This window comes from Photinus pyralis, unplaced genomic scaffold (genome assembly GCF_008802855.1).
Source record: "Photinus pyralis isolate 1611_PpyrPB1 unplaced genomic scaffold, Ppyr1.3 Ppyr1.4_LG3b, whole genome shotgun sequence".
Lineage (NCBI taxonomy): Eukaryota > Metazoa > Arthropoda > Insecta > Coleoptera > Lampyridae > Photinus > Photinus pyralis.
Genome location: NW_022170510.1, coordinates 17,775,298 through 17,802,740, shown reverse-complemented (window position 1 = coordinate 17,802,740; position 27,443 = coordinate 17,775,298). Strand labels below are relative to the sequence as shown.

At 35.5% G+C, this 27,443-nt stretch overlaps 5 protein-coding genes across 10 annotated transcripts; 3 read left to right on the top strand and 2 right to left on the bottom strand.

Moving 5' to 3' along the window:
* The first annotated feature begins 149 nt into the window (after nucleotides 1-149).
* Nucleotides 150-10,451, top strand: LOC116166543 (sphingosine-1-phosphate lyase). Of its 3 annotated transcripts, none has more exons than XM_031481530.1 (10): nucleotides 150-272; nucleotides 330-492; nucleotides 543-758; nucleotides 999-1,207; nucleotides 8,137-8,373; nucleotides 8,425-8,684; nucleotides 8,739-8,927; nucleotides 8,973-9,119; nucleotides 9,171-9,291; nucleotides 10,217-10,451. In XM_031481530.1, the coding sequence occupies exons 2-10, from the start codon at nucleotides 345-347 to the stop codon at nucleotides 10,334-10,336; spliced, it is 1,647 nt and encodes a 548-aa protein (XP_031337390.1). In that variant the 5' UTR covers nucleotides 150-272; nucleotides 330-344; the 3' UTR covers nucleotides 10,337-10,451. The 3 variants fall into 3 exon arrangements, with proteins under 3 accessions (XP_031337390.1, XP_031337389.1, XP_031337391.1); XM_031481531.1 differs by having other exon boundaries at nucleotides 169-279; XM_031481529.1 differs by having other exon boundaries at nucleotides 156-492.
* On the bottom strand, nucleotides 10,329-16,551 carry LOC116166565 (probable pseudouridine-5'-phosphatase). 2 transcript variants are annotated; one of them, XM_031481568.1, is made up of 4 exons: nucleotides 16,509-16,551; nucleotides 10,939-11,157; nucleotides 10,657-10,889; nucleotides 10,329-10,604 (listed from the first exon to the last, which is right to left on the bottom strand). In XM_031481568.1, exons 1-4 carry the CDS (start codon nucleotides 16,534-16,536, stop codon nucleotides 10,425-10,427), a joined length of 660 nt encoding a protein of 219 aa, XP_031337428.1. In that variant the 5' UTR covers nucleotides 16,537-16,551; the 3' UTR covers nucleotides 10,329-10,424. The 2 variants fall into 2 exon arrangements, with proteins under 2 accessions (XP_031337428.1, XP_031337427.1); XM_031481567.1 differs by lacking the exon at nucleotides 16,509-16,551 and adding an exon at nucleotides 15,244-15,431.
* Nucleotides 16,552-18,055: 1,504 nt separating this feature from the next.
* LOC116166568 (ras-related C3 botulinum toxin substrate 1-like) lies at nucleotides 18,056-22,468 on the top strand. 3 transcript variants are annotated; one of them, XM_031481573.1, is made up of 6 exons: nucleotides 18,279-18,467; nucleotides 18,553-18,683; nucleotides 18,824-19,056; nucleotides 20,698-20,939; nucleotides 20,992-21,035; nucleotides 21,988-22,468. In XM_031481573.1, exons 2-4 carry the CDS (start codon nucleotides 18,568-18,570, stop codon nucleotides 20,934-20,936), a joined length of 588 nt encoding a protein of 195 aa, XP_031337433.1. In that variant the 5' UTR covers nucleotides 18,279-18,467; nucleotides 18,553-18,567; the 3' UTR covers nucleotides 20,937-20,939; nucleotides 20,992-21,035; nucleotides 21,988-22,468. The 3 variants fall into 3 exon arrangements, with proteins under 3 accessions (XP_031337432.1, XP_031337433.1, XP_031337431.1); XM_031481572.1 differs by lacking the exons at nucleotides 18,279-18,467; nucleotides 21,988-22,468 and adding an exon at nucleotides 18,056-18,138 and having other exon boundaries at nucleotides 20,992-21,076; XM_031481571.1 differs by lacking the exon at nucleotides 21,988-22,468 and having other exon boundaries at nucleotides 18,280-18,467; nucleotides 20,992-21,076.
* Nucleotides 22,469-23,273: 805 nt separating this feature from the next.
* LOC116166567 (acylpyruvase FAHD1, mitochondrial-like) lies at nucleotides 23,274-24,403 on the top strand. Its single transcript, XM_031481570.1, has 4 exons — nucleotides 23,274-23,606; nucleotides 23,661-23,757; nucleotides 23,811-23,954; nucleotides 24,012-24,403. Exons 1-4 carry the CDS (start codon nucleotides 23,536-23,538, stop codon nucleotides 24,345-24,347), a joined length of 648 nt encoding a protein of 215 aa, XP_031337430.1. The 5' UTR covers nucleotides 23,274-23,535; the 3' UTR covers nucleotides 24,348-24,403.
* A 1,339-nt stretch (nucleotides 24,404-25,742) lies between these two features.
* LOC116166564 (phospholipid phosphatase 4) lies at nucleotides 25,743-27,373 on the bottom strand. Its single transcript, XM_031481565.1, has 4 exons — nucleotides 27,199-27,373; nucleotides 26,599-27,152; nucleotides 26,512-26,552; nucleotides 25,743-25,948 (listed from the first exon to the last, which is right to left on the bottom strand). Exons 1-4 carry the CDS (start codon nucleotides 27,267-27,269, stop codon nucleotides 25,850-25,852), a joined length of 765 nt encoding a protein of 254 aa, XP_031337425.1. The 5' UTR covers nucleotides 27,270-27,373; the 3' UTR covers nucleotides 25,743-25,849.
* Nucleotides 27,374-27,443: the final 70 nt, after the last annotated feature.

Below are 27,443 nucleotides of genomic sequence, written 5' to 3'. Positions count from 1 at the left end.
AATGTTGTCTACAAAAAACTTTAATACATTTTTTCTCTAAAATAATTTGGGGAGCCAAAATCGCATGTTACGAATTTTACATTGAAATCCCTATGATGCGTTACGCAAGTCACCACCCTGTATAAGCAAGTGTAAAAAGAGAACAAACAAAACATTTATGCGCAGTGAGGAAGGTCAGTGACTAAGGTTCAAATTTCAAACTTCATGGTTATTTACCTGTTGCTACTTGCTAGGTTATATGTTATATGTGCATAAACTCATTTTAGAACCACGTTAAGTGTACCTCTAATACCAGATTAAGATAAGATACTGACGTGTTTTATATGTAGGTAACTTTTAGTAAAATGGAGTTCGTCAGCCTACCGGTAACTGCTCTAAAAAACGTTGTTAATAATCACTTTTCTTCAAAAGAACCATGGCAAATAGTAACAATAACTACATCAACAGTTCTTCTTTCAGTATGGATTTACGAGTTTATATTTCAGGATGAAAGTAACAATACCAATTATAAGTACTTGGTGAAAGTAACAATACCATTTTAGGCGTCATAGAGAGAGCAAAAAGAACCTTCTTTAAATATATTAGATTAATACCATCGATTCGGAAGGAAATTGATTTAAAAATGGCAGAAGTTAAGGATGCTTTGGAGAAAGATGTCAGAGAGAGAGAACATCTGGTTAAATATATCACTCAGCTTCCTACTGCTGGGTTATCTAGGAATGATATTCTTAGGACTGTTGACAATAATTTAAACCTTGGTAAGATTAAGTTAAGTCTCAGTTTCTACATTTACAATGAAACGGCTTCTCTTTCAACAAACGAAAGTGCTCAACTTTAAATTTGCATAATGGTCTACTGAAAGTTTGAATTTCAGCAAAACCATGCATGCGTTATTTTATGTACCATTTTACCTGCAGTATTATTGCTGATTGGCACTTTGCTTACTCATTTTTGGTTGTTATACTTAAATACACACTACAATTATGCATCAATTCTAGGTGGATTTAATTGGAAGAATGGAAAGGTGTCGGGTACAGTTTATTATTCAAATCCTGAACTGCTAGAGCTAGTGAGAGATGTATATGCTAAAACATCATACACAAATCCCTTGCACCCGGACGTATTTCCTGGTTTATGTAAAATAGAAGCAGAAGTTGTGAAAATGGGAGTTGATATCTTTTATGGAGATGCTGAAACTTGTGGAACAGTAAGTTAATATTTTCCTGCGAAAGTTTTAATGCATATACATAGCTACAATACAATCAATTTAATTATTCATGGTTACAAGTTTCGGATATTACTGTGGTTCTATCGAGATTATAGTTATATGCTCGGTTATATGTTAATATAGGAATCATGATAAGTAAGAAAACCTCGAGGGGTTGATTTCGCTGGGAATTCGGTGTAAAAGATTAAGGAATTCTTTGGGTAGTCTTGGGAATTCTTTGTTGGGAAGTCTTGAGAAATCCTTTCTCGAAAAATCTCCCGATTTCAAGCAGTCTTGCGAAGAACGGCCTATGTGGCGCAGTTCAGTTGAAGCTGGACTGTGGTGCTAGGGTCCCTGGTTCGAATCCGGGTTCGGGCATGGATATTACTGTATAGTGGGTTGGGTTGGTAAAGCAGCCTTGGCTGAAACCCCGCCCACTTAAACGTAAAGGCAAAATAAAATAAAATATTGACGTTGACAACATGTCCACACAAAGTTGGACAAACATAAACTGTGTTAAGATGTTTCATATTGCTACTGAAGGCGACTATGATTATAACAACGACCAAGAAGATAACACACTAGATTTATCTACTCCAGAAAATCATGAACCGGTAGTTTTGAATGAATTAAATTTCAGAGTGGTCTTCTATGGCCCAATTAAGATGGTGGGCTCCCACCCATTCCACATTTCAAAACTCAAGCGACAGGTTATCACCCAAAAAATGTAAAAAGTTGACTTCTAATTTTGTGCTAATTTTCTGCCGTTTGTTTTTTTATTATACACATCGACAGTGTTTGTTTGTTTTTTTAAATTTTATTTTGCCTTTATTTTGGAGTGGGCGGGGTTTCAGCCAAGGCTGCTCTACCAACCCAACCCACCCCACTATACATTTACCAATATTCATACCCGAACCAGGGACCCTTAGCACCACAGTTCAGCTTTAACTGAACTGCGCCACACTGGCCGGTTTATGATCTATTTGTTTATGTTTTTATTAGGTTTGTATTCTTTGTTGGAAATCAAATCATGGAATAATATCGCTTAGATTAATTTTCCTGATTTTTCGCACTTATTAACATCTTGGCACTTGGCATACAGCTAGTTATTCTTTTCACAGGTGTGCACTCTGGATTTCTAGATAAGGAGGATTTCAAGTCACATCTGTAACTTTTGGCTGATTTCAATGTAATTATAGGTCTTAATAGTTCATGATTTTTGCCAAAGACTTTTGACCTAAAGTGTAATTTAAAGAAAATACACAAGGCTAAGTTTTGTAAAAAATCCTGGGAGCCGATCTTCAGAATCGAACGTCACATTAGGTTCAATGGATGCCGCATCTTGGTTACCGTTGAGTTTTTAGGAACACTAGAACTGCTTCTCTTCTAAGTGACTACATTCAAAATTTCATTTAAATCTCTTAACAAATAAAAAAGCGGATTGTGCATGCGCAAAATACATTTTTTGATTCAGAATTAGTTTTACTTTTATTGGAGGGGCCTATAGTACTTTGCCTGACGCTGTTAATAGCAACGAGGATGTAGACAACATTTCAATTAAATATTTGGAAAAATAAACAAACAGATTGCGTATGCGCAAAACAAATTTTTTATTTCGGCATTAGTTTTACTCTTATCCCAAGTGCCTACATACAAAATTTCATGCAATTCGCTTCATAACTAACAGAGTTGTCAAAAGGGTTTTTGGCGTTCATTGCCAGTTCACGCACTCCGATTTACAAATTTGATAAAGAATCCACCTGCAAAATTTCATCGTAATCGGTCTATCCATTATCAATGGATATGAAGCCATCGATCGAGCGAACGATCGTAAGATTGGGAAAAATTTAATTCCAAAAATCTACACTGCTAAAACAAAAATGTTATTAGCGACGTTTGCTAGTAAATTGTTAGTTAAATTCTCTTACAGGCAGTCATACATATTTAGAAAACAGTACAGTTTCGAAATGAAAATTTCAACGAAACGTTAAATAGTGCTTTTTCAAAAAGTTACTCACTTTTTAGCGCATTTTTGCAAATTTATTTGTAAAAAGTAGCTTTTAATCTCACTTTGGCTACATGATGTGGGGTTGGCGACATCTGGGCGCATCCTCGAGGGTAGTATACTAACATGAAGGTTTTTAAGTTTTTTCCTATCTTCTACTACAGTTTTGGTCCGTTTCTTTTCAAATTGGTGTCGTCGGAAAGATGTGGTAAACGCGCACAACTCCTGCGTGGCGAAATTTTGTTTTTTGTCCTAGGGGCGAAATTAACGACCTTTTGCGAGGCGCGCGCGCGCGTCTTCTAGAAGTAGTCAACTTCGGGCGCCTTTTACCTTCCGTTGCGAACTCACGCGGTTTAACGTTTCGTAAATCTTGAATCGCTGTCTCTCTTTCTCGTGTCGCCAATAGAAGCGAATTGCGGGTGAACGGGACGTCGGAAGTGGCTACCGTCAAAGGGAATGTGGTAGCCCCAGACACGATTTTAACTTTAAAAGCGAATTGCGAGTGCACGCGGAAAGTGGGAAACGGTTAGTGAATGTAGTAGTCTTCGACAAGATCTGTTATTGATGGTTGAGTCGAAAGTGGCTAATAGAATACTGATCTGCCACACAAAAATGCGCTGAAGTCCCTTCGATCTCACACAAGGACTTTGATAATTTTTTTTATTTCATGGTAAGTAGGCTCAGAACAAAACTTAAACTTTCTACATTTTAAATGGTAAGACGACGATGGAATCTCGCCCAGATTTAGATCTGTGATTTTTTTTCTGACTGCGCGCACACACAAATTACACTTTAAGTCAAAATCCTTTGGCAAAAACAAACTGTTAAGTTAAGGCTTAAAACAAACAGTTTCATTAAAAAATCGCTGGCTATAAAATTTAAGCTCGAGTTTAAGTGCCTGATCTGACTTGAACTCGCCCATAAGTATTATGAATATGGAAAATCCTGGGTAGTCCCTGGGAATTTCCAGGAAGTCTCTAAGAATTCTCAGGCGTTGTGCGCGGATGCACCATTCTGTTGAAACGAACACAAACAATTAAAAGATAAGCGCGCCTCCCAAAGGTAGCTGGATAACTCTAAGAAAATTAAAAAATTATCAAAGTCCTCATGTGAGCGCATTTTTGTGTGGCAGATCAGTATTCTATTAGCCACTTTTTACTCAACCATGAATAAAAGATCTTGTCGGAGGCTACCGCATTTCCTTTTTCGGTGCATACTTATAGTACACCCACATTTTGGTGGATCTCGCTAAAGACCTTCCACAAGATAGTACTTAATTTTTGGGGGGCACTTCTCATTGCTCGAGCTTCTATTGGCGACACGAGAAAGAGAGACAGCCATTCGCGATTTACGAAACGTTAAAACGCGTGACATAATTCGCAACGGAAGGTAAAAGGTGCCCGAAGTTGACTACCTCTCTAAGACGCGCGCGCGCGCCTTGCAAAGGGTCGTTAATTTCGCCCCTAGGCCAAAAACAAAATTCCGCCACGCAGGAGTTGTGCGCGTTTACAACATCTTTCCGACGACACCAATTTGAAAAGAATCGGACCAAAACTGTGGTAGAAGATAGGAAAAAACTGAAAAACCTTCACGTTCGTATACTACGCTCGAGGATGACGCCCAGATGTCGCCAACCCCACATCATGTAGCCCTGTCCCCAAGGTTTACAAATTACACGGCCTTGTAGATACACATACACCCGTTGCCTTTCTGCAAGAGTTCTTCTACGCGCCCACATTTGCTGCCAGCCAACCGACCAGCCAGCCAGCCAAAGTGAGATTAAAAGCTACTTTTTACAAATAAATTTGCAATAATGCGCTAAAAACTATACGTCCTACCAACTCCAATACCACCACGTAGCCTCCCTAGATTTTTGAATATTGTAGAAAAATAACTAGGAAATCTAACTTTCCTTCCTGCTCAGGTGGTTGTGTAGAGATTGTTGTGGTTTGCTTGATTGCTGACTTTTAAGCTCTGATCTGTTCGAGTGAGTTTATGGCGGAGTGTTGGTGGATGGCATACTTGCGCAGGTGTAGTAGCTGTCTGCTGATTCAGAATGCAAGGTTGGTTATATGGTAGATGTTCTTCTTCCCTTGGAAAGTAAGCAGGTTTGAGTCAAACAATGGTCACATTAACTCGGCATTGACTGGTTTTCCGTTGACAGAAGGTTTGTAAAATTTGCCACCTCGCTTAATCACCTGATATGGGCCCTCGTGTGGTCGAGTTAATGTTGGTTTAACTCAGTTATGGGTTGAATTGTTTTATGAATGAATGGCTGCTCGTTCGCGTGAAATGATTTGGGGTCTGTCTAATACGACGAAAGTGTTCTTGTAATTGTTTAATGAATTCTTCTTGTGGCTGAGATGCAGTATCATGGAGAAATTTTCCAGGAAGTTTGAGAGGACAATCATAGGTTAGTTCAGCTGGTGTTGCAGCTAAGTCTTCTTTGTAGGTGAAACGGTGTCCTAATGATGGGCAATCTTGCAACCCAACCGTCATGGTTTTGTGCTGTGATGGAAGTTTTCAGTGAACGTAGCATTCAATAATACTTCAGTCTTAGTAAGATAGTCCGGATCACATCTCTTCTTGCGAGCAGGGGATCGGACCTGAGGATTTCCTCCCAGGTCCGCCCATGCCCACAACTACCTTGATTCTTCTACTCGCCTCATTTATCCGTATGGAAGTCGTCCCAGTCTCTGCTTCCACAACTAAGTTTAAAGGCTCTAGTCCTAGAAGCACCTCCATGTCCAGAGTTGGCGTGGTTTTCATTGCTCAGCTGCTTCCTGTAGGTTCCCTGCCCATAGCAGCCCACCATACAAGTGCACCTTACAGTATTATCACTACAGTATTATACCAGTCAAGGAGACAAGCCCCATGTACAGCCAAAAGCATACATGTCCATAGACATGCATTGACCTTTTAGCTTATTCCCTCAATGTACCCTTTCAGGTCAGGTACCTATCTATGATGACTCCCAAATATTTCATTGACCTGGTCAGACCCCCTTGACGTCCTCGAATAGTAAGCGCTTCAAGGTCCGCACTTCTATTCGTAAATGGAACAACCTCAGTCTCTTCCCGTTGTTCAAAAGCCCTCTGCGCACCTCCGCAAAGTGGCTGGATAACCCACACATACACACATGACCCACATCATACGAGGGGGGACCCAAAAGAAACGGGAATTTCAAAGTACTCCCCATTGACTACAACGCACTTATTCAAACGATCCTTTCATCGTTCAATGCATTTTTTAAATTCACTTATGGGGCTGTTTTTTAAGCCTTCTAGCGATTTTTGTTTTACCTTCTCCACGGTGGTAAAACGCTTTCCTCTTATGTCCCTTTTGAGTCTGGAGAACAAAAAAAATCACAGGGGGCTAGATCCGGTGAGTAGGGAGGGTGGACAATCGGTGTCATGCCGTTTTTGGTCAAAAACTGCCTTACGGAGAGGGCGGTGTGCGCCGGCCGCGTGTGTCCCAAAGATCTGCCCTTTTCTTCTGGATACTCCCCCCAATCTTTTCAAAACTTCCCAAGTAGAACTTCTGGTTAACAGTTTGCCCCGGGGGAACGAACTCCACGTGCACAATACCTCTGCAATCGAAGAAACAAATCAGCATTGTCTTGATGTTTGATTTCACTTGGCGAGCTTTTTTGGAACGTGGAGAGCCAGCTGTCTTCCACTGACTTGATTGCTGCTTTGTTTCTGGATCGTATCCGTAGCATCACGATTCATCACTAGTAATTACCTTGGAAATTGGGGGCTTCTTTGAGCTGATTTTGAAGCTCCAAACATGCCTGAAGTCGACGCTCCCTTTGCTCGTCTGTGAGGACGCGAGGGACAAATTTGGCTGCAACCCTTCTCATGTGTAAATTTTCGAATAAAATCCTCTGAATTAAACTCCATGATATTCTAGACATCTCACAGAGTTGATCAATGGTTCGGTGACGGTCTTCACGGACAAGAGCATTCATTTTGTCGACGTTTTCGTCATTTCTTGACGTTGTGGGGCGTCCTGAACGAGGTTGGTCTTCAATTGTCATTTCCCCATTTTTAAAACGTGAAAACTACTCGTAGACACTGGTTTTACTTAGGGCAGCATCCCCATAAGCAGTCTTAAGCATTACAATAGTTTCCGCAGCCGATTTCCCCAACAGGAAACAAAATTTTACAGCCGCTCTCGACAATCTGCCATCACGTTTTCTGCGAAATAGAAAAAGTCGTTTTACTAAAAAAAATTCTCACGGGCGAACCGATGCACTCACAGCGACGCAAACTACGCGCACTGACTCAAGAGGCGTGACGCTAGCGGATACCTGATCGAACAATATTGATACCTGATCCCCACTCCCGTTACTTTTGGGTTCTTCCTCGTATACATCAATACATGTAAACAGTACTGGCTCACAACACGACCACACAACATATTGAAACATCTCCACCTCTAACCCAAACAACCATTCAAATACAACTTACTGAACAAACAAATACAAATATTACAACATACACTACGCATAACAAACCAAAGTCAATGTTCACGTAATAATAAATCTGAGTTCTGACAAGAAACGGCGACGGTAATAATTATCTTTATTAAAAGTGCTTTTAATAGTAGAGACAGCATGATATGTTAAAATAGGGCGAGGTTCAGTTGAATATATAAATCAACGAATACTATTACATACCACATAGGTTTCAAAAAATTTGAAACTGAGAGATGGAACATTAAACTGGACTCCAATAGAACATCTTTATTTCCTTATAAACGAAAAATGCGCATGATGTAAAAATTGATAGCAAACATTTTTCTCCTTTGCCATGTTTTTATACATTACAGTTATGTTTTGTTTGATGCTAATAGTTTAATAGTAGTGGGAATTCTGGAGGAGTGACACGTTGGTCAGAATCTAAAATGATTTTGTTTTTAGATGACAACTGGAGGTACAGAATCAATTTTAATGGCATGTAAAGCATATCGCGACTATGCACTGGAGGAAAAGGGTATTAAAAAACCAGAGATGGTGATCCCTACCACAGCTCATTCCGCATTTCATAAAGCGTCACTTTATTTTAAAATACGTATACGTTATGTTCCCATTGATCCACACACCACTCAGGTTAATATTAAAGCGATGAAGAGAGCGATCAATTCAAACACAATCATGGTAAGTTTTACACAAATTAGCAACTTTGAAATATGGACCAATCTGTTTCAGCTTGTTGGTTCAGCACCCAACTTTCCCTACGGTACTATGGATGACATTTCCGCAATATCTGAGTTAGGTTTACGGTATAATATTCCTGTTCACGTTGACTCTTGCCTGGGCGGTTTCCTGACGGCGTTCATGGCAGAAGCCGGTTATCCCGTTCCGATATGCGATTTTCGACTACCAGGTGTAACAAGCATTTCTGCGGATACTCATAAATATGGTTTCACACCAAAAGGTTCCTCAATTATACTTTACAGTAATCGAAAGTAGCATGTGATTGGACTATGACACGCAATTTACTAATTACTGCATATTTGCAGATTCCGTCATCACCAGTATACAGTAACGACTGAATGGCCTGGTGGAGTTTACGGTTCTCCGACTGTTAATGGGTCACGTGCGGGTGGTACTATCGCAGTGTGTTGGGCAACTATGTTAAATTTCGGAAAGCAAGGTTATATACGAGCAACTCGCGAAATTATACACACAACTAAATACATAGAAAAAGGGTATGCTTATTTCATGAACACTGCCATTTGTAACCTCTAATGTAGGTTAAGGGATATTAAATCATTGTACATCTTTGGTCAACCTGCGACTAGTGTAATAGCGATTGGTTCTTGCGTGTTTGATATTTATCGCCTTTCCGCCAGTCTGATAAAATTAGGGTGGAATTTAAATATCTTACAATTTCCATCAGGGTGAGTATTATCGGACGATCACATGCATTTTAAAAACCTTATTATTTTTAGCATACATATTTGTATAACTCATGTCCATACACAACCCGGTGTTGCTGATCAATTTTTAAATGATGTTCGAGATGCTGTTGGTGAAATACTGGAGGAACCGCAGGCTCCAGTTGAAGGAAAGGTAATGATACGTTAAAAATCTTAAAATTGGTAGTTTGAGGTCACTGCGTTTTCGCAAATAAGGATTCAAACTGTTTGTAAATTCAGATAAAAAGTAACCTTGCGGAAGGCTGATTGTATTATAGATTTTGGTTTCCTCATAATGCGTAGTAAGTGGCATTTGATCCTTTAGAACACTTTCTAATCGAGGTGAATATTAATTTTTCTGGTTGACTCTTAAAAGCTAAAGCTTTTTAAAGCCATGTGCTAAATTCTTGACAGAAATAATTGAAAAGATTCCCCGCAGAGTGAAGTTTATGTTGTACAATAATGTAAAAATATTTACTCGAAAACGGTAAGACCGAAAATTCACAAAAAAACTTTTGGAAACTATCAGCTGCAGTTCATGCGATACATGTATACAGATTCCTCAAATAATAAAGAAGTTTCTCCCAGAGTGAAGTTTACGTTGCACATTACCACGGAGAGCAAAAATAAATCTTCAAAATGCAGCTCTTTTCTGTGTAATGCAGTAGACACCACGCATCCTTACAACCACGGCATGCTAGATTTCATGTTTTCTAAATATTGAACAAATTCTCTTTTTTTGTTTGTCAACCGTATGCATGTTTTATGTTGTCATACAGCAAATTTCACAAGTCATCAACAGACACAGTTATTGTATTTGAAAAACAAAAGTTGCGTCGATTTCCGGTTTAACCGAAAGTGGTGCCGGAAATTTCAATATGCCATCGGATAGATGGTGATGTTGCATACACAACTATATATTGACCATTTTTGTTGAATCTCGTTAAATAAGAGGTACTGAGGTGACCCTATCATCTCGAACACACTGTATAAATAGAATGGATCCAAAGTTTAGTTAACAATTTGTTATGTCACAAATAATTACATTTTTTTTATATTGCTAACTTTTTCCTTTGCAGATGGCGATATATGGAGTCGCACAAAGTGTACCAGATCGTTCTATTGTAGTAGGCTTCACACGATGCTTCCTAGATTCCATGTATTATACTCCAACAAAAGAAGACACCAACAAAAAATAAATAACTTTTATTAGGTATGATGTTCGTCTATAAGTGGAAATATTATCTTTAATATGTTAATATGAACTAACTGTTGGAATATAAATGTCTATTCATTAAAGGGCGGTAAACCAAACAGTTCTGGTTTAAATTCGGTCAAAGATTTTAGTACTAGCGTGGCTGGTTTACGTAATTCTTCGCTAGTTGACTCTGCAGGCACCATGACCACTTGCATTCCAGCTCGAACGGAGCCTATTACACCATTGGGTGCATCTTCAAATACTAAACACTAGATAAACGAATAAGCACACGAAACAAGAATAAGAAACGAAAAAACTCACTTGCTCAGGATTGGGTTTGTCAGCGAATCTTGAAGCACAGACTAAATACACGTCAGGATTTGGCTTGCCTCTTTTAACCTCAGGATCTGAACTTCCCGAACAAATATGATGAAAGAGACTGAAGAGCTCTTTGTAATGCTGCGTTTTCACGGCAATGGCATCGTACGAGGATGACGTAGCTACTGCTATTGGAACATTATGTTTATGTAAATGGCGAATTAGTTTCTCTGCGCCTGTAAGATAAATTAGGCAAAAGCAATTATTGGATGTACTTGTACCCACCTGCAAATAAATCCGGATGGGCTAAATGAATGTTGGTGCCTTCTATATATTCCTTCAAAAACTGTTCAGGTGTGATAGGCAAATCCATCCCTTTAACAGCTAATTGGGCTGTTACGGGTTCGGGAGTGCCTAGAAGCTGCATTTTTACTTCGTTGGTATATACTCTTCCGTATCTTTGGGCTATTTCGCTTATTATCACTTCGTATACCTTTTCTGAATCTGCAAAATGGTTTTGCATGTAATGTACAAGCAATCTTCAAGACAGAAAATTAAGTAAATAATAGTGAAGATCATTATGTTTTGGTAGCACAGTATATCGCAGCAGTCACTATGTCATCTTCAATTTTAATAGAATTGCGTGGGAAATATCAGATTAATGGAAGAAATGAAGGCACAAGGACAAAAAAATTGTTCAATCAGTAAAATTGTTAAAAGAAGGATGTGACTAAATTAAAAATTGCATAAAATTGTTTGTATTAGCATATATTACTGTAATAAAAATGTTAAGTACTCATAGTTGCAGAGAAAACAGAAATTTTAAATCATCGGAACAGTTAATCACCTATTTCACTGGTTTTTAATATTTATTGTCTCAAAACTATCATAATGTTTATCATGTTGGTACGTAGCAATGCCAACTAAAAGTTTTGAGGTTATGAAGGTCTTCCTGTGTGAGACAGCAGAATATACCGAATCCCTTGCTTGTTTAATTACGTTATAATGACAACCTAGATGCTCAGTAGAGCAAGGCCAATATTAAGCTAACTAAAAATATATAGGTACCTACACATTCAAAAATCAGATAGGTACATAACATAGACTTTATATATAAACCTAAAGTTCATACTTATCTCGAATAATTATGGAGAAATTAAGATTGACTAGAATATCCATTGAACATGAATAGAGGAGACGGTTTAAGACCTAGCAGAACTTGAACCTTGGTCATCAATTGACTGAGCAAAATGTGCAGGGATCACTCTGCTTCCTCAGAACAACTGCAATTTTGGTCAGCCTTGCGAAAAATCAGAAACATTGGTTCCATGCACAGCAGTCATGCCGTATAGAGGCAGTATTTTTCGGAGATAGTTAATTATTACATTTCGTATCAAAAATACGCGATGTACACTAGTGCGTTTTTTTGGCCAGAAGAACTGGCAGCATCTGCCGTTCCAGGCGAAACGTCAAATGATGATGAAAAGTAAATATATAGATTCTGCTAATAATAATAATAAGGACGTACCTAACCGCTATATGAAAAAAATTGAGCTGTAGAGATCAAACACAAATTTGTTTGTAAATAAACCAAGGCTCTAAAAAGTTTCGTTTGGGACCTACGCCCTCAACAGTTTTTAACAAATTCTTGACTGAACAGCTTCCTAGCTCAAACCAAAAATAACGCTTTTAGATTTAGATTTAGAAAAACCGTTTCCCAACTCGCGCTAGGAAGTTAAATAACAAAAATTTATCTCAAATCTCGAAAACATGTAGTGTTTTTATTAAATGCTCTAGCTAGAATATTGTAGAGCATTGAATAAAAACACTATTGTATGTATTGTGAATATTATACTAAAACCGTTAGTTCCAACATCCTACTTGTTGCATACTTTTCGAATTTTTGTGCTATTTTACAAATTAAAATCTGTTTCAAAATTTACATACGGTCTATTCAGTATATCTTCCGTTGCACGTCATTACCTGAAGAAAACGACGTACCAACGTAAACTTACTTTCGTTTATTAGGCAACACATTAAGCATGTAGTTTATTTTAGCCGCAACAATTGGTAGCATTTCGCTATGTTGTCGCTTTTAAATTTGTAAATTTGACAGGTTACTTTTGGTTTAGTTTTCGTTTGATTTGATTTTGATTATTTTCTACGTCTTTCGCTGTGCATTGGTTTGAAGAGAAATTACTGAAGAATTTAGATAACCCGTCAGTAATTGTGTTCGATAACGGGAAAACAGACAACATTAAAGTGTGGTTAGGTGATCATAATGTGCAGTTCTCCGAAAATGATTTTACAGCCGAACTGTTGAAAAGGTTGCACAGTAAGTACGTTCGCAAATTATTTGATGTTATATAAATCTTGTTGATACTTTTAGGAATAAATCAGCTAAAATGTACCGCATAAGGCATTGACCACTTAGCCGAGCAATACGGTTACTTCGTTTTACGATTACCACCCTATCATCGCGTTTTTAATCCTATCGAACATATTTGGGGCACAGCGAAAAATTACTACAATCGACACATTGGTAGAGATGGACGAAGCATTGAAAATTGCATAAACATGTGACAAAAGAATCACTACAATCGATAACTTCCGAAACGTGGCGCAATTCAGTTAAGGATACGGAAACTGTAATACACGAGTGGTACGAAAGAGAAAAGCAATTAGAAAAACGTTGTTACTATTATTATAAACTTTGAACACGAAAGCAGTTCCGATGGTTCCGATTAATTTGAATATCATCCATCACATCACATAACCTGTAAAATTTTATATTTAGTACTTTCTCTGTAAAAGAGATGCTACATTTGTACAGTTCATAAGTTATTAAAGTGATGTATATTGTGGTTCCAATTAACGAAATGAATAATAAAAATTATTTTAATTTTATTTAAGGTGTGGATTGTTCACACAAACAATGCACCGTCTTATTGACAAGTGACATAACACATAACCTAAATCGCTCAAAACTAGATTTGGCATTATTGCATAGTAATTACGTCACAGAAAATGATGACGTGCAACGGAAGTTATACGGAATAAAGTGTATGTACCTATTCGCGTTGTGTTTTGTTAGCACGTACATGGTTTTGCCATTTATTGACAGTTGGCATTAAACCATACGATTTTATGACGTATAGAACGCCTGTTACTTATTTTGAAAATTGGCAAGATGTCATCAAAATACACCTATAACCTTGCCTATAACATCAGCTGTAGATTAGAAATATGTAATTTCGTCGGCACTGTTTCCTATGCATTATTATTATTAATGAACTTTTAATCAATAAAAAATAAAGGATTTATGATTTAAAAACCCATCGCAATTTTTTTTAAACTGAAAACAAATCGAAACATGGTGATCTACATTACCGCTATAAATATTTATTATTATATATTTCGTATAAGGGGCGAATTTTAAGGGTTAAAACGCTGTGATAAATTATTACTTTTTTGAGATATTTGAAATGGGGTTTTAAGGGTTAAAATATTCTAAAATAATCGAGGAAATAATGTTCCACAGCATCTAACAATCATACCTCATTTGAACCAATTTTTACACACCTCTTAAGTTTTAATATAGGTAAAGTTTTATAGTTTTAGGAAAAAAGGGGTAGTTCCCACCCCCAAAAAGTGATATGCGTCCATCGACATAATATAGATTTTGGAGGGTAAGTTGAGCTTATCCCGAATTGTTATGCAAATTGATGTATTTACCAAAATGGTTGAAAATTGTGTTAAAAAATAGTCTGCTTACGTAGTTAGCCTCATTTTACTGTTATAGTCTGTAGAAAGTGGCGTTCCAATGTGGTTGGAAAATTTACAATGAATCATTTCTACAAAACAATAAATTAATCAAATTGCATTTAACTTTTATGGAATGTCAGTTATTAACAATCGACACTTTCTAAAATACCATGGATATGGATTAATCTGAATTACATTTGTATCAGTAAGTAAAAGGATTGGTTTTTTAAATTTTTTAAGCGCCCATTTGTTCTAATTTTTTTTCTAGTTGCTAACTGTTAGGATATTGAAACGAACTACCTTTTTGCTCTATGTTGCATAGAAAAATCTAATTTATTGCCTTCTAATGAGTTTTATTCAAGATTGCATCTATCAAAAAAATTCTGAAGTCTAATTAGATAATTTGTGTAATACCATTGTATATACACATTTATATACAATGGTATGGTAGTACCTATTGTAGTTCAAGGACTGTTTCTAATAGTAAAGCGGAATATGTATTTTTTAATTTAAAAAATGTATATAAAATGCAAGTTTGGAACGTTGTGGTAAAAGCAGAATTTTTCACAATTGATGTATCTAATCGTCAGATGGCAGTTTTAACCAAATCTTTAGGTGTACTGTATATCTAGAGTCAGCCAGTAAGGACACACTGTATTGTTGAACATGTGTTTAAGAACCTTGTAATTTTTCACATTACTACTAAGCAGTGGCGCACATCACGAAAGAAATATACATTCATGTTTAAAAAGGACAACGTGGCCAGATAAAAAAATCAACAAATAAACGATTTTGCGATAGTAAAAAAATGTACAATTCACCTACCTAATAATAAACCATCCATATCAAAAATTACATGGGTCACTTTCTTGTACGGCATTTTCACAGCTGCAAGTGGCGTGGAAAAGTACGGGATTGAAGATTAGCAGACTACGCAACCGTACGAGGCAAAATGAAGTAATGAAATGAACTTATATGTACGGGAGGTCGGTTTTCTAACAAGTAAATAAAAATATACTATTGCAGCCTTATCTTGCATCACTTAAGTAATTTACTACGATCGTCGCTCCATTACGTACTTAAAAAAAAGGGGGCTAAATTTGTTCGACCTCTAACTTTCGACCTAATGGTTTATTAATGTGGACACATTTCCAGTGATTTACTTATCAGTTATCAACTATTATTATGATCCAATTTTCTATATGAAAGTTCAAACTGAACTATTGATTTAGAAACCGGCAAGGGAAGATTCTCCTATATGGCTTGATGGGTTGCCTACATAAGTAGGTACATGTAAATCTATCACCTTTATTCTTTGGGAAAGTATTTCTGGATAAAATTGTAGGGGTATATGTATATTGATACTGCCTGGATAGTGGTTACTCTTATTATTTTAAATCAATCACCCAGGTAATGCTTATAACCGGCACCCGCCCTCTACAAAGATCCGACGTGGTGACCAGCATGTGAAGCATCGTGCTTGGATTTCGGTTCTCAAGATTTTTTTGAATTTTAGAAATCGATTTATTTGTGACATTTCTAATTCTTTATCACTCTTAGATTTTTTTCTTAAAGTTGAATATACAATTTTACAATGTGATGTTCATATAAAGAACACTTCATTTACCTACATAATATATTGGCAAGCGTTGTAGAATTTTTACATTTAATAATAATAATAATGTTTATTTACGCCTAGGGCAATTTACAATATAATATACTATAATAATAAATAATCGTAGCTAACAACTACGTGTACCTAAGTAGATGACACGAAATAATTAAATTTAAATATTGATAATAACACGCAACGTCATTCAGTTAAAAGTATTATAGTATTCCATTTGAAAATCGGGAGAGATACACTAAATAAATCGATTTTATCATTAAAATTGTTCAATAACTCCAACAATCGATTTCGAGGACTGTTACGAAGGTAAAGAGTTCGATTAGGTCTCATGTAAAGAAGCCTCGAAGATCGAACGAATCTTTGAGGAACATGTAAAGTAAATTCTAAACTAATAGTTGACTACTTGTGTACCTAGACTTTTCAATGATGTCTGACTTGGTTACTATCAAAGATGACTCACTATCAACATCCGGGTACAGGCTACCCATCAAAGTTGTGAAATTGTATTGTGTACTTATGTAAGTACCTAAAAGCGTTGTAAAAGTCAATTTATATCACTATCACAATCATACGTATCTCAGTAAATAAGTACCTTAGTTATAATGCCTGTATTCTGGAAAGTTTATTGCTTATTTAATTATCGGAATGGCTATTAAGACGATAAGTACCTACTTACCTTTGGCTTTGGACCATCAATTATAATCTATTACTATAGAATAGTAAAAGTAATGTATGACATCGCTATATATATAATGTCTAAATTTTCCATCACGCGCGCGCGTTCTCTCACAAAATATAAAAAGTAATTGTAAACGATTTACAAAAACCGAATTTCCACTTGCATTCATATCTCATTTGTAAGATGCAACTTCTGTTAGAATCGTAAAAATCCGGCCACAAATATGAAAGATAGCGTTATAATAAAGGTTGGCACTGCGCATGCGTAAAACAAATTTTGAAACTGGCGTTTGATTTTCCTTTATTCCAAGTGCCTATATGTATCAAATTTCTTTTTATGTCTTACTAACCTATAATAGCACATTTTATATCTGTGATACGCGGGCATAAAGTACCACTTTATGTCCTAGGGCATTAAGTATCACCATAGTAACTCATTTATACTTAATGACAAAACAAATTTGCAAGTCATTGAAAATTAGAAATGTCAATTATTAATTGTCAATACCTACTAAATCACAAGATTGGCCTTATTTCGTATAGTTTCGGGCGACTAAAAAGCTCTCGGGCCATAGGCCCTCCAGCTTTTTAACTTGTCGCCCTCGAGAATATAAACATCACTATTATGCCCTTAATACATAAATAACTATAAATACTTCTATAAATAAAAAAGTTTGCAATTCGATTTATAAATGGTCGTGATGCGAAAAGGGCACTGTGAATTTTGAATCGATTCAACTCGACTCACCTTTTGGCATTGCGTATTATATGGCTAAAGCTATATTCTCATATTGAATTTCATGCAATTCAGTTCATAACTAACGGAGATGTCAAACCGATCGGGCATTTCTAGTTACGTTCACACAGACAGATAGATGGACAGACAGACAAAGGAACAGACGGACAGCCCAACAGACAGACGACAGAGAGCAATACAAAATTATAAACGATCTCTAGGATCGTTAATAAACGGCAAAATTTTAAAATTATGGAACATATAAAAATGGTTTTATGGTTTTTTTACAATAACTTATTTATCTCTAAACGCAGAAAAAATTCCTTCCTTGGTGCAAGCCTCGACAGTCGACACCATAACGAACCAAATAGCGAAAAAAGCAGAACAATAGCTCTTAAGATGAAGAACTACATAGTAGCGTTCCAACGGATGGATGGACGGACGGACGGACGGGTCACACAGCGCATTTTTTTATTTTTGTGTAAATGCGCGAAAAATTGCTGTGACTAGAACAGATACCAACCACACACCTGCGCAAACTCACTGTATGCTTTTGTATGCAATGTAATTTCCCTATGTTCGATTTAAAAAAAACGCATCAATCTATGTGTGCCGCGTTCACCTTCCCACCAGCAAACCGCGGAACTTGCGTAACTATGCACATGAAGAGCCCTCGGTAAGATTTTTTTTAAAGAAGTCATGTGAGGCCATAGCAACTGATAAATTTTTCTTTAATCTTGCATACGTTTTTCTTTTCGGAAATGATAAATAATTCGATGTACTGGACAGTCGATGTATCGAATTGAGTAGTTCTATTCTATGGGTTTTGAAAGTGTCATGAAACTTTCTTGTGATACCGCAATTTTGTTTGTCAATTTCAAAAGAAAACTTTATGAAGAGTTTATTCTAAAGACTTAGGTCGATCGTTTAGTTTATAGTAAGCTTTAAATGTCCTTTTTTTCATAAACTGTCTAGTGCATAGTTAACCTTTTTTAAATAAAGCCGGTAAGTCTGCTAAAAATAAACCTTCCGAGACCAAGCCCATTTTGTAGGTTAGGTTTGTATTTTTACATTTTTGTCTTATTTGTAGACATAAATTATTATAATGTCTTCCGGGCGTCCAATAAAATGTGTAGTGGTCGGCGATGGAACTGTTGGCAAAACATGTATGTTAATCTCATATACGACTGATAGCTTTCCAGGCGAATATGTACCCACTGTGTAAGTTTCTCTTTAAATTATTAAATAAGGAGATTCCTTAAGATTTAATTAATCTTCATTTAATTATGACCATGTTTAATGAATTTCGTGATGACTCATATTGTTATTGTGTAGAGTCCTTTCATGTTTTTTATTTTTAGTTTCGATAATTATTCTGCTCCAATGGTCGTTGATGGAATCTCCGTTAGTTTAGGATTATGGGATACTGCTGGACAAGAAGATTATGATAGGCTACGACCTTTATCGTACCCTCAGACGGACGTTTTTCTGATATGTTTTAGTGTAGCATCACCTTCCTCATTCGAAAATGTAACGTCCAAATGGTATCCAGAAGTGAAACATCATTGTCCCGATGCACCTATGATACTAGTTGGTAAGCTTAGGCATTATTTCATTAGGGTCCAGTCTGGATTATTTTTGATCCGAGTATTAAGGGATTTGATTGGCTGTGGGTGTGTTTATACTTTGATTGGATAGTGTCAATGGCATTAACCAATCTCATTTCTTAACACCAAGGTCAGGATTATCAGACATGTTCGTGCAACAATGCGGTTTGCATATGGGATATACATTGGCAAATTGTTTATATTTGTATGTATAAAATAATAGTGACCCTACAATGGTTTCCTGTTTGCTTGGGGAGATTTTATCAAACAAACTTACAAATAGGTAAACCAAGGTATTATAAAAGATTCGAGAGGCCCTGCTCCATTCATTTGTGCAGACAATGACTCTCGAACTGTAGGTCTTACGGTTGATATAGCATTTCCTATTGGAACCTGAACTTGCGTCAAAAAACATCAAAGTTACAGGAATTAATGTAAAAGTTCATACAAAAAAGATAATATTAATAATAATAATAATATTTATTGACGGCCAAGGCAATTTTATACATAAAATATTTAACAATAGCAATAGTATTTTAATTAGTATAATAACAAGATAGATACTCATTAATAATACAATAATAAATTACACAATAGCAATGAAAAACCAACAATTAGTAAATATCATTTGTAAATGTTAAATTCGAACAATATTGCAAAATTAAAAGTAAAAAAGTAGTTATTTTAATTTAAGGAATCCAAACAATTCTGTAAAGTTGCTTGTGGAGGAACCAAAAAAGTCTCTAATGGCCATGTGCACCGACAAATTTAAGTGGAGCTTAGCTTAAAGGGTTAAGCGTAGCTTAAAATGCATGGCAACCATTGTCTCAGTAATTGTTGCCATAAATTTGTCGGTGCAAATAGTCATTAGTCTTTTCTCAGCAAGACAAAAAAATGGACAAAACCTTTAGCCGTTAGTTGAGTTTTTGAGTATGTCCTTTTCGATTTTGTAAAAAAAAATTTCCAGAAGGAAGAATAAACGGGGTAACAAGAAAACATTCTGGTATTTTGAAATTTGGTACCCCAGTGTCATGAAAATAATGAATAAAATTCCAAAATCATTTCAACTTCAATTTTTGCTCAAATTTTTTGTAGAATAACAAAAATGGTCAGCGTGTCATAAAATTTGCTGTGTACAACAAATGTTTGTTTGATTTTAGAATCTATATACCTTGTCATGTTAGATTGTGAGGGTATAATAATAAATGTCACTTTAATTTAAAGAGTTAAGTTTAAAACATCTACACAGAAATTATCATTTAAAACTCCACAGAAGAAGCTATGAGGAATTACTCAAATTTCTCAAAAAGATATATGGAAAACAGTATAATAATTAATAAGTATAAAATATGGCGCAAGTTATCAGAATATATTAATACAAGATAACTACTAATTATTAAGTTGTGTTTAACATCCCTGCTTGCATCCCTGTATGTACTACCACTTTTTGTTCCTCGTCGCCTTTTAGTCTCTCTGGGACCAAAAGTGACAATTTAGTCTCTTAAATGGAAGAAAAAACACGTTGTTTTAGTTAGTTATGCTTAAGGAAAAATTCATTAACAATAACTACATGTATTGCAAATGAAAATGCATTGCAAATTGCATATCATATGAATTTTTTGTAACAGGTACCAAAATAGATCTAAGGGATGATCGAGAAACGTTAAATTCCTTAGCCGATCAAGGATTAAGCCCAATCAAAAGGGAGCAAGGTCAAAAATTGGCGAATAAGGTTAGGGCAGTTAAATACATGGAATGTTCTGCTCTCACCCAACGAGGGTTAAAACAAGTATTCGACGAAGCTGTTCGTGCAGTACTAAGACCAGAACCACAAAAACGAAGGCAACGAAAATGCCTCATTATGTAATCTGTAAGTAAATGCATTTAATATATAGACATATTGATGTGATAATATTTTTCAGTTTTGTACTGAAGCTAGCCATTGATATTTTCTTCTTTTACGAGTGTAAGTGCGACAGGACATAGTGTTGGAAGTCAATAATTATGTAACTTTTTTTTAATAGTATTGTAATGACGCTCATTTGTTAACCGATTGTACTAATTTTGCTAATATGTATTTTACGCATGGCACTTTATCTTAAAAATTGGATTGAAACGCTACTGCATGTAAAAGCTCTTAAGGAATTTTATAACTCGTCTATTTTTATATGTAATATAAAGAGGGATTGCATGTATTGGTAACACTCATTCAAATCGTATTACATCAGTTTTGCTGTTTTGTTTTATATTTTAATATTCAGGTACCTAATATTAAGCAATACTTATGCACAGGTGTCTAGTTTTCCATTTGTAATATTTTTACAGAACCGTTTATTGGGCATCTAATTAATGAGAATCATAAATACTCACTTAGCATGACGATCAGTGGACATTAAGTGCTGCGTTGATAAAGTTATCCACAACAATTACTTATAAATTAGTTTTAGTTAACTTTAGTTTCTGTGTTGATCCTTATATAAAATTTGCTGTGATACAGTAAGTGACAGGGTAACTTATGATACTATGTTTTGTCCATTGATAAACTTGTGTTCATCTTGTCGTAGATGCTAAATGTCAATGCATTACATACAATTAAATTACAAATTATATTTACTTTTTGTATGGTCTCGATTAGGGTTTAGTATGAATGTACTTCCATCTTGTTAATGCTACTTTATTTGTTTGAAATGTACATGCAATGTAATTGAAGCAGTTTGCAGTTTATACAAATTTAGCATCATCTTAAACTACAATTAGTTCCTGTCTCATTTGTGCATTAAAGACTAAAGATTTATTAAAGAAAATATATATTTCACACTCACACATGATTTAATCGATTCAAGTTATTTTGGATGTGTTCTGTAAAAAAATATTCAAATGGAAAACTGTCGATAATATAATTGATTGAAATTTTTTAGGGTTTAAGAGGACGTGTAATACAACTCAAAGCGAAATACTCATTTTTTAAATAACCTATAACAGTTGTGCCATGAATTACGTTTTGCGCAGTACATTATTTGTTAGAATATCATTCTAATTTTTTTTAAGTTTTAAAATGCAATTTTTATTTATAGTAATAACAAATTAGTATAGCAGCTTTATAAAGAAATGATAGTGTAAGTAATTCCGTCTTTGTATTATTATTGTATTTACTTTTTTTAAGGTTAGTTTAATTCGAAAACGAATGTTTATTTATTTTTGGAAATTTATAAGGAAAAGGTCTGTTATTACTTATAATTCAAAGACCAAAGTTATCTGTATTCTAGTCACAGATCGTAAATGTATTGCACACAATGTTTTTTACATTTCTAAGTAAAAACAGCACTGGTGTTTCAATGGTTTATGAACTGACATGTATTTGAATTGTATTTAAATCATGAATAAATTTCTTTATACTTATTGAGTAGTTTTCATTCATATTGATAGCTTGTAAAATTTGCGCTCAAATGTTATAGTTGCTATGGCATTGAATTTATAATAGTTATAAATTCAATGGCTATGGTACCTAAAAATGTTATAGTTCAAGGTCGAATAGAATAATATTGTGCAGCCATTACTCATCATTATGTTTGTGTGTGAACGTTTTTTCCAATCAGCTCTTGTGTCATTTGGTGGTCACCCACCTCCTTTCGATTCTCTTTCGAAATACCTATAAATTCAGATTCTCACTCGACAAGTCTTCCCGGCAGTTGCCGATATCATATTCGGCCTACACCAGGGCGGGGGAGCAAAGTATTTTTAAATTAGTAAATAAATCAATAGGCTACGCAGCTAAATCACGCATGGGACAGAAAAAGTGACTGTATAATGGTTTTATTGATTTTCTAAAATTGATTTAATTAGCGATATTTATCAAATCCTAGTTGGGCTCTTTGCCCTTTAGTAGTGGCGCCCATGGTCTGTGCCGTTATTCGCCATGCTATAGCTCCTTGACTCCAAACACTCCATCTCATGAGAGAGTGCAGGGGCCCTGATTCTTGGATTTCAGGAAGTAGAACTAGTGAGAGAAAGTATGGTGTGGTTCTCCCACTGTCCTAAATTGGTATTCTTGGCAATTACTTCTACTCCTCCCCGCCGCGACTATCAAAACTGTTCTATTGCGAATTTGTAGGAGGTTTGTCAGGGAACCACGCATAACCCATTAAATTTGAAGCCGCGGCCAACAAGGACAACAATGAATAATAACAGTTGGTGCTCTCAAAAATGTGTGTATCGGAGGTTGTATATAGAAGGTGGAACCTATGATACTTTTGGTTTTTGCACGTTTAATTAATTTAAGTGACCTTGAATTTAAATGAAAATTAGATAACATCCTGTATTTGAATGTTCCACTTTGAAATATTGCAACACTGCATTTTGATTTTTGACGTTAAAAATTTAAAATCCCACCACAAATAAAATTGTGTATATCTATCTTATCTATTTCCCTTTTATGTTTTATTTTTATTTGTAATACATATTTGAAAATGGCATCCGCAGAATTGCGGCATTTTGTAAAGAATAGTAAGAAAGTGATTGCAACAACCACAAATTATCTGTAAGTTTTCTTTACATACCTAAGTTACAAATGGGTTTAAATTTTACTTCATAGGCCAATGCTCAAAATTTTGAATATAGAAAAACCCACAGTTCCTATACTGTTTATGAAACCAACATCCTCCTATATCGAAGAAGGGCAAGCAATAAAGGTTAGTTACATAATACTATCAAGAGGAATGAATGTATTGTATATTCTTTATAGCTTCCCCATGGCTTCACTGTCAACCAAGAAATCGAGTTAGGGGTTGTCATCGGAAAGCGATGCAAAGCTGTAAAAGAATCTAATGCAATGGAAATGGTAGGTGGTTATTGTGCTGCGCTTGACATGACTGCTACTTGTCAAATGGTAGGTCTTGTATTGATAAGTGCTCTGCCCCTCTTGTTTCACTTTGGTTAATGGCAGAAAGAAGCCAGAAGTAAGGGACTTTCGTGGCTATTAGGAAAAGGTTTCGATACTGCATGCCCCGTTAGTAGATTTATTGGAAAGAACGAAATTTGTGATCCGAACAACGTTCAATTATGGAGTTGTGTCAATGGAGAATTGCGACAGAATGGAAATACAAAGGACTTTATATTTTCGATACCTACACTAATTTCATACATAAGTGCATATATAACATTAGAACCAAATGATGTGGTTTTAACTGGAACGCCACCAGGAATGGGACCCGTTAAAGCTGGGGATATTATTGAAGGTGGAATAAAAGATATTGTTACATTTAAATTTTGTGTTGAGTGACGAGGTTATTAAGTTAAATTATATATCTTGTGTGTTAATAAACTAATATGTAACTATACAGGCTATAAGCTATACTATACCTATACACCACAGCTGACTGAATGAGCCTGTACTCTGTCAGTCTTCCCCAGGTAGATATAGGGAATGTAATAATTGATCGATGTGGAATTTTTTTCAACATTTGAAAGTGCAAAATAATACAGCAGGTTTCATTTGAGAAAATCAACTTTTTAAGGTTTGAAGTTGTCAAACTTTGACCATTTAATTTCAAAACACCCTGTAGAAGAGCGATCAAAATTTAAATCGTTCATATATGGTAGCAACACGTACTGATTGTGGAAGGCTTTTTGATATTCAAGTCGACTGAGCCATAGGTACAGGGCGCTAAAGAGAAACAGTCAAACGTCAAAAATCTTGAATAACTTGAAAATCTTTGATGCTGGGTATAGGGAAATGTGTATCAAACGACTAGATCTTGAGGTAGATTCCGAAAATACAATAAAATATAGGATGTTCTATTTAAAATAAATAAGCTATCCGCATGCGGTAAAACCAGAAGTGAAACAATCAAGATAATTTTTTTACTTTCAATGGATCATGAAAAACTATGTTAGTATGCAAGTTTTCAGATTTCAATTATTAATGTGAGTCTGAATACTTTTAGGTAACGGTTTGCGTGAAACAGCCTGTGTATAGGGTATAATATCATTGTATTTATTCGTTTATAAATACAATGGTAATATGTACTGAAAAAATTTGGGTGGTAAACATAATTAAATAATCCGATACCAGATGACAAAGATATTTCACTTCCTTTTGGGAAAGGTTGCATTTCTTTGTAATAAGTTGGAGGTTGCACTGCACAACCTCATAAACATGCCACAATTTCGTTTTATTACTAGTTTGTAGTATTATTTAGGAGGAGCAGTTCATAGTACCATTGAATAATAAATCTCTTCATTCAATGATAGTACCCTATATACCTAATGAAATATCCTTCAAATCCCTTCTGCATTCTATCGCACTCTAAGGACTTCCTCAATCCTGCACTACAGCTGTTTTGTCCCTTGGGTACGAAATGAGCATAACTAACATAGGGTTCGTAGTAGATTCTCATGTTGGCTTTATCCCTTATAAGAAATATCATTGACATTGTTTAGTATGGTGAAATTTTCTGGGGTAGCATTACAATAGATAGTATATTGTTTACCAAGGACGAGAAGTGAGTTTTCGCTGACAAGTCGGAAGTTTTACATACGAGGCGCCGAATACGGAAATTCAAAAAACCTTGTACGCAACACGTTGCAAATTTTGTCTTTGTGTGCGCGCATTGGACAAATACACATCTAGTGCACCAAAGACAGTTACAACTTGTTACATAAATAGCTATTTACAAACTTTTAGATGAACGTTTATTTTTAATAAAACAAACCAATAATACTAAATAAACATGACAGGAAATAGTAATAATAAAATACTGAATAAGTTTTGTTACACACCAATTAAGTATAGCAATGAACGGCATCCAGGGGATCACCATTTGGCCGATGAAAAATCCAATAATTGATATGATTAATTCTTCGATCAGTCCTCGGATCAGTCTTTAAATTAATTGAATTCAAATGTTAGTTTGCAGAAGTTCTACTACCTACAACCTCTAGGCCTATACCTACAGTATCATACAATTAAAATGTCTGATGCACATCATCTAAACATCTCCAGTTATGGTCAACATAAAGGCTTACAAACTCGTATGGAGGCAATTAATGCATGTGTAAATAACCAACTACATTCTTACTATAGGCACACTTGGACAACCTTCAGTTACTATCACCAGTTCTTAAATACATTAATTTAAAAATTAATTACGACTAGTATTCAGAGGCTTTAGGTACTACATATAATACTAGCACAATACTATTTTGCCATATTTAAATTATGATCCATTTTCAAAGAATAAAATAAATACTACATCTGAGCTGACACATACTTAAAAGAACACACATTCACCATTAGGTACATACAGAGTAATTTGAAAACAAGTATGAATTGTAACGTATCAATGTAAACACAATCTTTATGATTCAATCCCTAAACTTTGTGCTGCATATGGTACACCCGTACTAGATGAATATATACTAGGAAAATACTGTCTGTAACTTACATATGCAATTACTATGCCTAGGAGGCTGCCGCAGACAACATCTGCAATTCAATGGCTCAGTTAAATCGCACATCTAATGAACTATACCTTCATAATGATGATGATAGTCACAAGTTCGGCTCACAGCTATTGAGGTGGCCAAAACCAGAGGTAAACAACAAATACATAAACGCCACGTATTTCCTCGTCCACCTTCAATAAATACTTTCAATTTCCCCGCTAAGTACAATGTGATAAAAAACATGCTAGAAAATGCAAATGACGAATGTCCACTAGGAAAGCTCTTCCTCCCATCTAGATAAGATCGATGGAAACCAGTACAATGATTAAAATCACTTCCTTCCCCGTCTGGAAAACATTTGTAAAAAAAATTAGGCCGGGGTCGGCCTACGATTAATTTCAAGAACTGAGTCCAAAAGCCAACTAGTCCATAATTTAACGATAAACTTAGAAGAGTATAGTACAATTCAATCTTGTCTTTATTCTGTAAATATTCCTTCACTATAAGAATGGTAGGGAATGTAAGAATAATCATCCATAAATTTCTGGAAGATACATAGCTCTCTTTTAAGGGATATTTGTACTTCCATACTTCTTCGGGTTGTATTTCTCTTGAGAAAGGTTCCAAGTAATCCAAATAGCTACAAATTCCTAGTAATAACTTAATGAATTAGTTGAATAATTTACATAAATAAAACCCATAAAATAAGCCTCAGTGTTACTTCATTTACAAATTTGTTTCTTATATAAAGAATCATTTTTTGGGGGATTTCAAATAAAATACCGTGGATCGTGGGTCCCCTTGGGTTTGTTTTGTATACGTAGATTGAGGTTAACAGTTTTTGTGGCCTAGAGAACTACAGAAAAAGATAAATGCCCACTGCCTTGACTAGATCATAGATGGTGTCCCGGTTCGCGGTCGTGCCACAGAA

What these genes read in the sequence shown, in the direction of transcription:
- LOC116166567 (XM_031481570.1), top strand. Translation starts at nt 23,536, where the DNA reads ATGGCATCCGCAGAATTGCGGCATTTTGTAAAGAATAGTAAGAAAGTG. An exon ending in GCAACAACCACAAATTATCT is followed by an intron (nt 23,607 to 23,660) that starts GTAAGTTTTCTT and finishes TTTACTTCATAG; the next exon opens with GCCAATGCTCAAAATTTTGA. An exon ending in TGACTGCTACTTGTCAAATG is followed by an intron (nt 23,955 to 24,011) that starts GTAGGTCTTGTA and finishes GGTTAATGGCAG; the next exon opens with AAAGAAGCCAGAAGTAAGGG.
- LOC116166543 (XM_031481530.1), top strand. Translation starts at nt 345, where the DNA reads ATGGAGTTCGTCAGCCTACCGGTAACTGCTCTAAAAAACGTTGTTAAT. An exon ending in ATCTTACAATTTCCATCAGG is followed by an intron (nt 9,120 to 9,170) that starts GTGAGTATTATC and finishes TATTATTTTTAG; the next exon opens with CATACATATTTGTATAACTC. An exon ending in AGGCTCCAGTTGAAGGAAAG is followed by an intron (nt 9,292 to 10,216) that starts GTAATGATACGT and finishes TTTCCTTTGCAG; the next exon opens with ATGGCGATATATGGAGTCGC.
- LOC116166565 (XM_031481567.1), bottom strand. Translation starts at nt 15,298, where the DNA reads ATGCCGTACAAGAAAGTGACCCATGTAATTTTTGATATGGATGGTTTA. An exon ending in TATGGATGGTTTATTATTAG is followed by an intron (nt 11,158 to 15,243) that starts GTAGGTGAATTG and finishes ACCATTTTGCAG; the next exon opens with ATTCAGAAAAGGTATACGAA. An exon ending in ACAAACCCAATCCTGAGCAA is followed by an intron (nt 10,605 to 10,656) that starts GTGAGTTTTTTC and finishes TCGTTTATCTAG; the next exon opens with TGTTTAGTATTTGAAGATGC.
- LOC116166568 (XM_031481573.1), top strand. Translation starts at nt 18,568, where the DNA reads ATGTCTTCCGGGCGTCCAATAAAATGTGTAGTGGTCGGCGATGGAACT. An exon ending in GGCGAATATGTACCCACTGT is followed by an intron (nt 18,684 to 18,823) that starts GTAAGTTTCTCT and finishes TTTTATTTTTAG; the next exon opens with TTTCGATAATTATTCTGCTC. An exon ending in TGCACCTATGATACTAGTTG is followed by an intron (nt 19,057 to 20,697) that starts GTAAGCTTAGGC and finishes TTTTTGTAACAG; the next exon opens with GTACCAAAATAGATCTAAGG.
- LOC116166564 (XM_031481565.1), bottom strand. Translation starts at nt 27,269, where the DNA reads ATGATTCTTTATATAAGAAACAAATTTGTAAATGAAGTAACACTGAGG. An exon ending in CTATCATCATCATTATGAAG is followed by an intron (nt 26,553 to 26,598) that starts GTATAGTTCATT and finishes ATTGAATTGCAG; the next exon opens with ATGTTGTCTGCGGCAGCCTC. An exon ending in TAGGCATAGTAATTGCATAT is followed by an intron (nt 25,949 to 26,511) that starts GTAAGTTACAGA and finishes ATTAATTTAAAG; the next exon opens with ACTGATCCGAGGACTGATCG.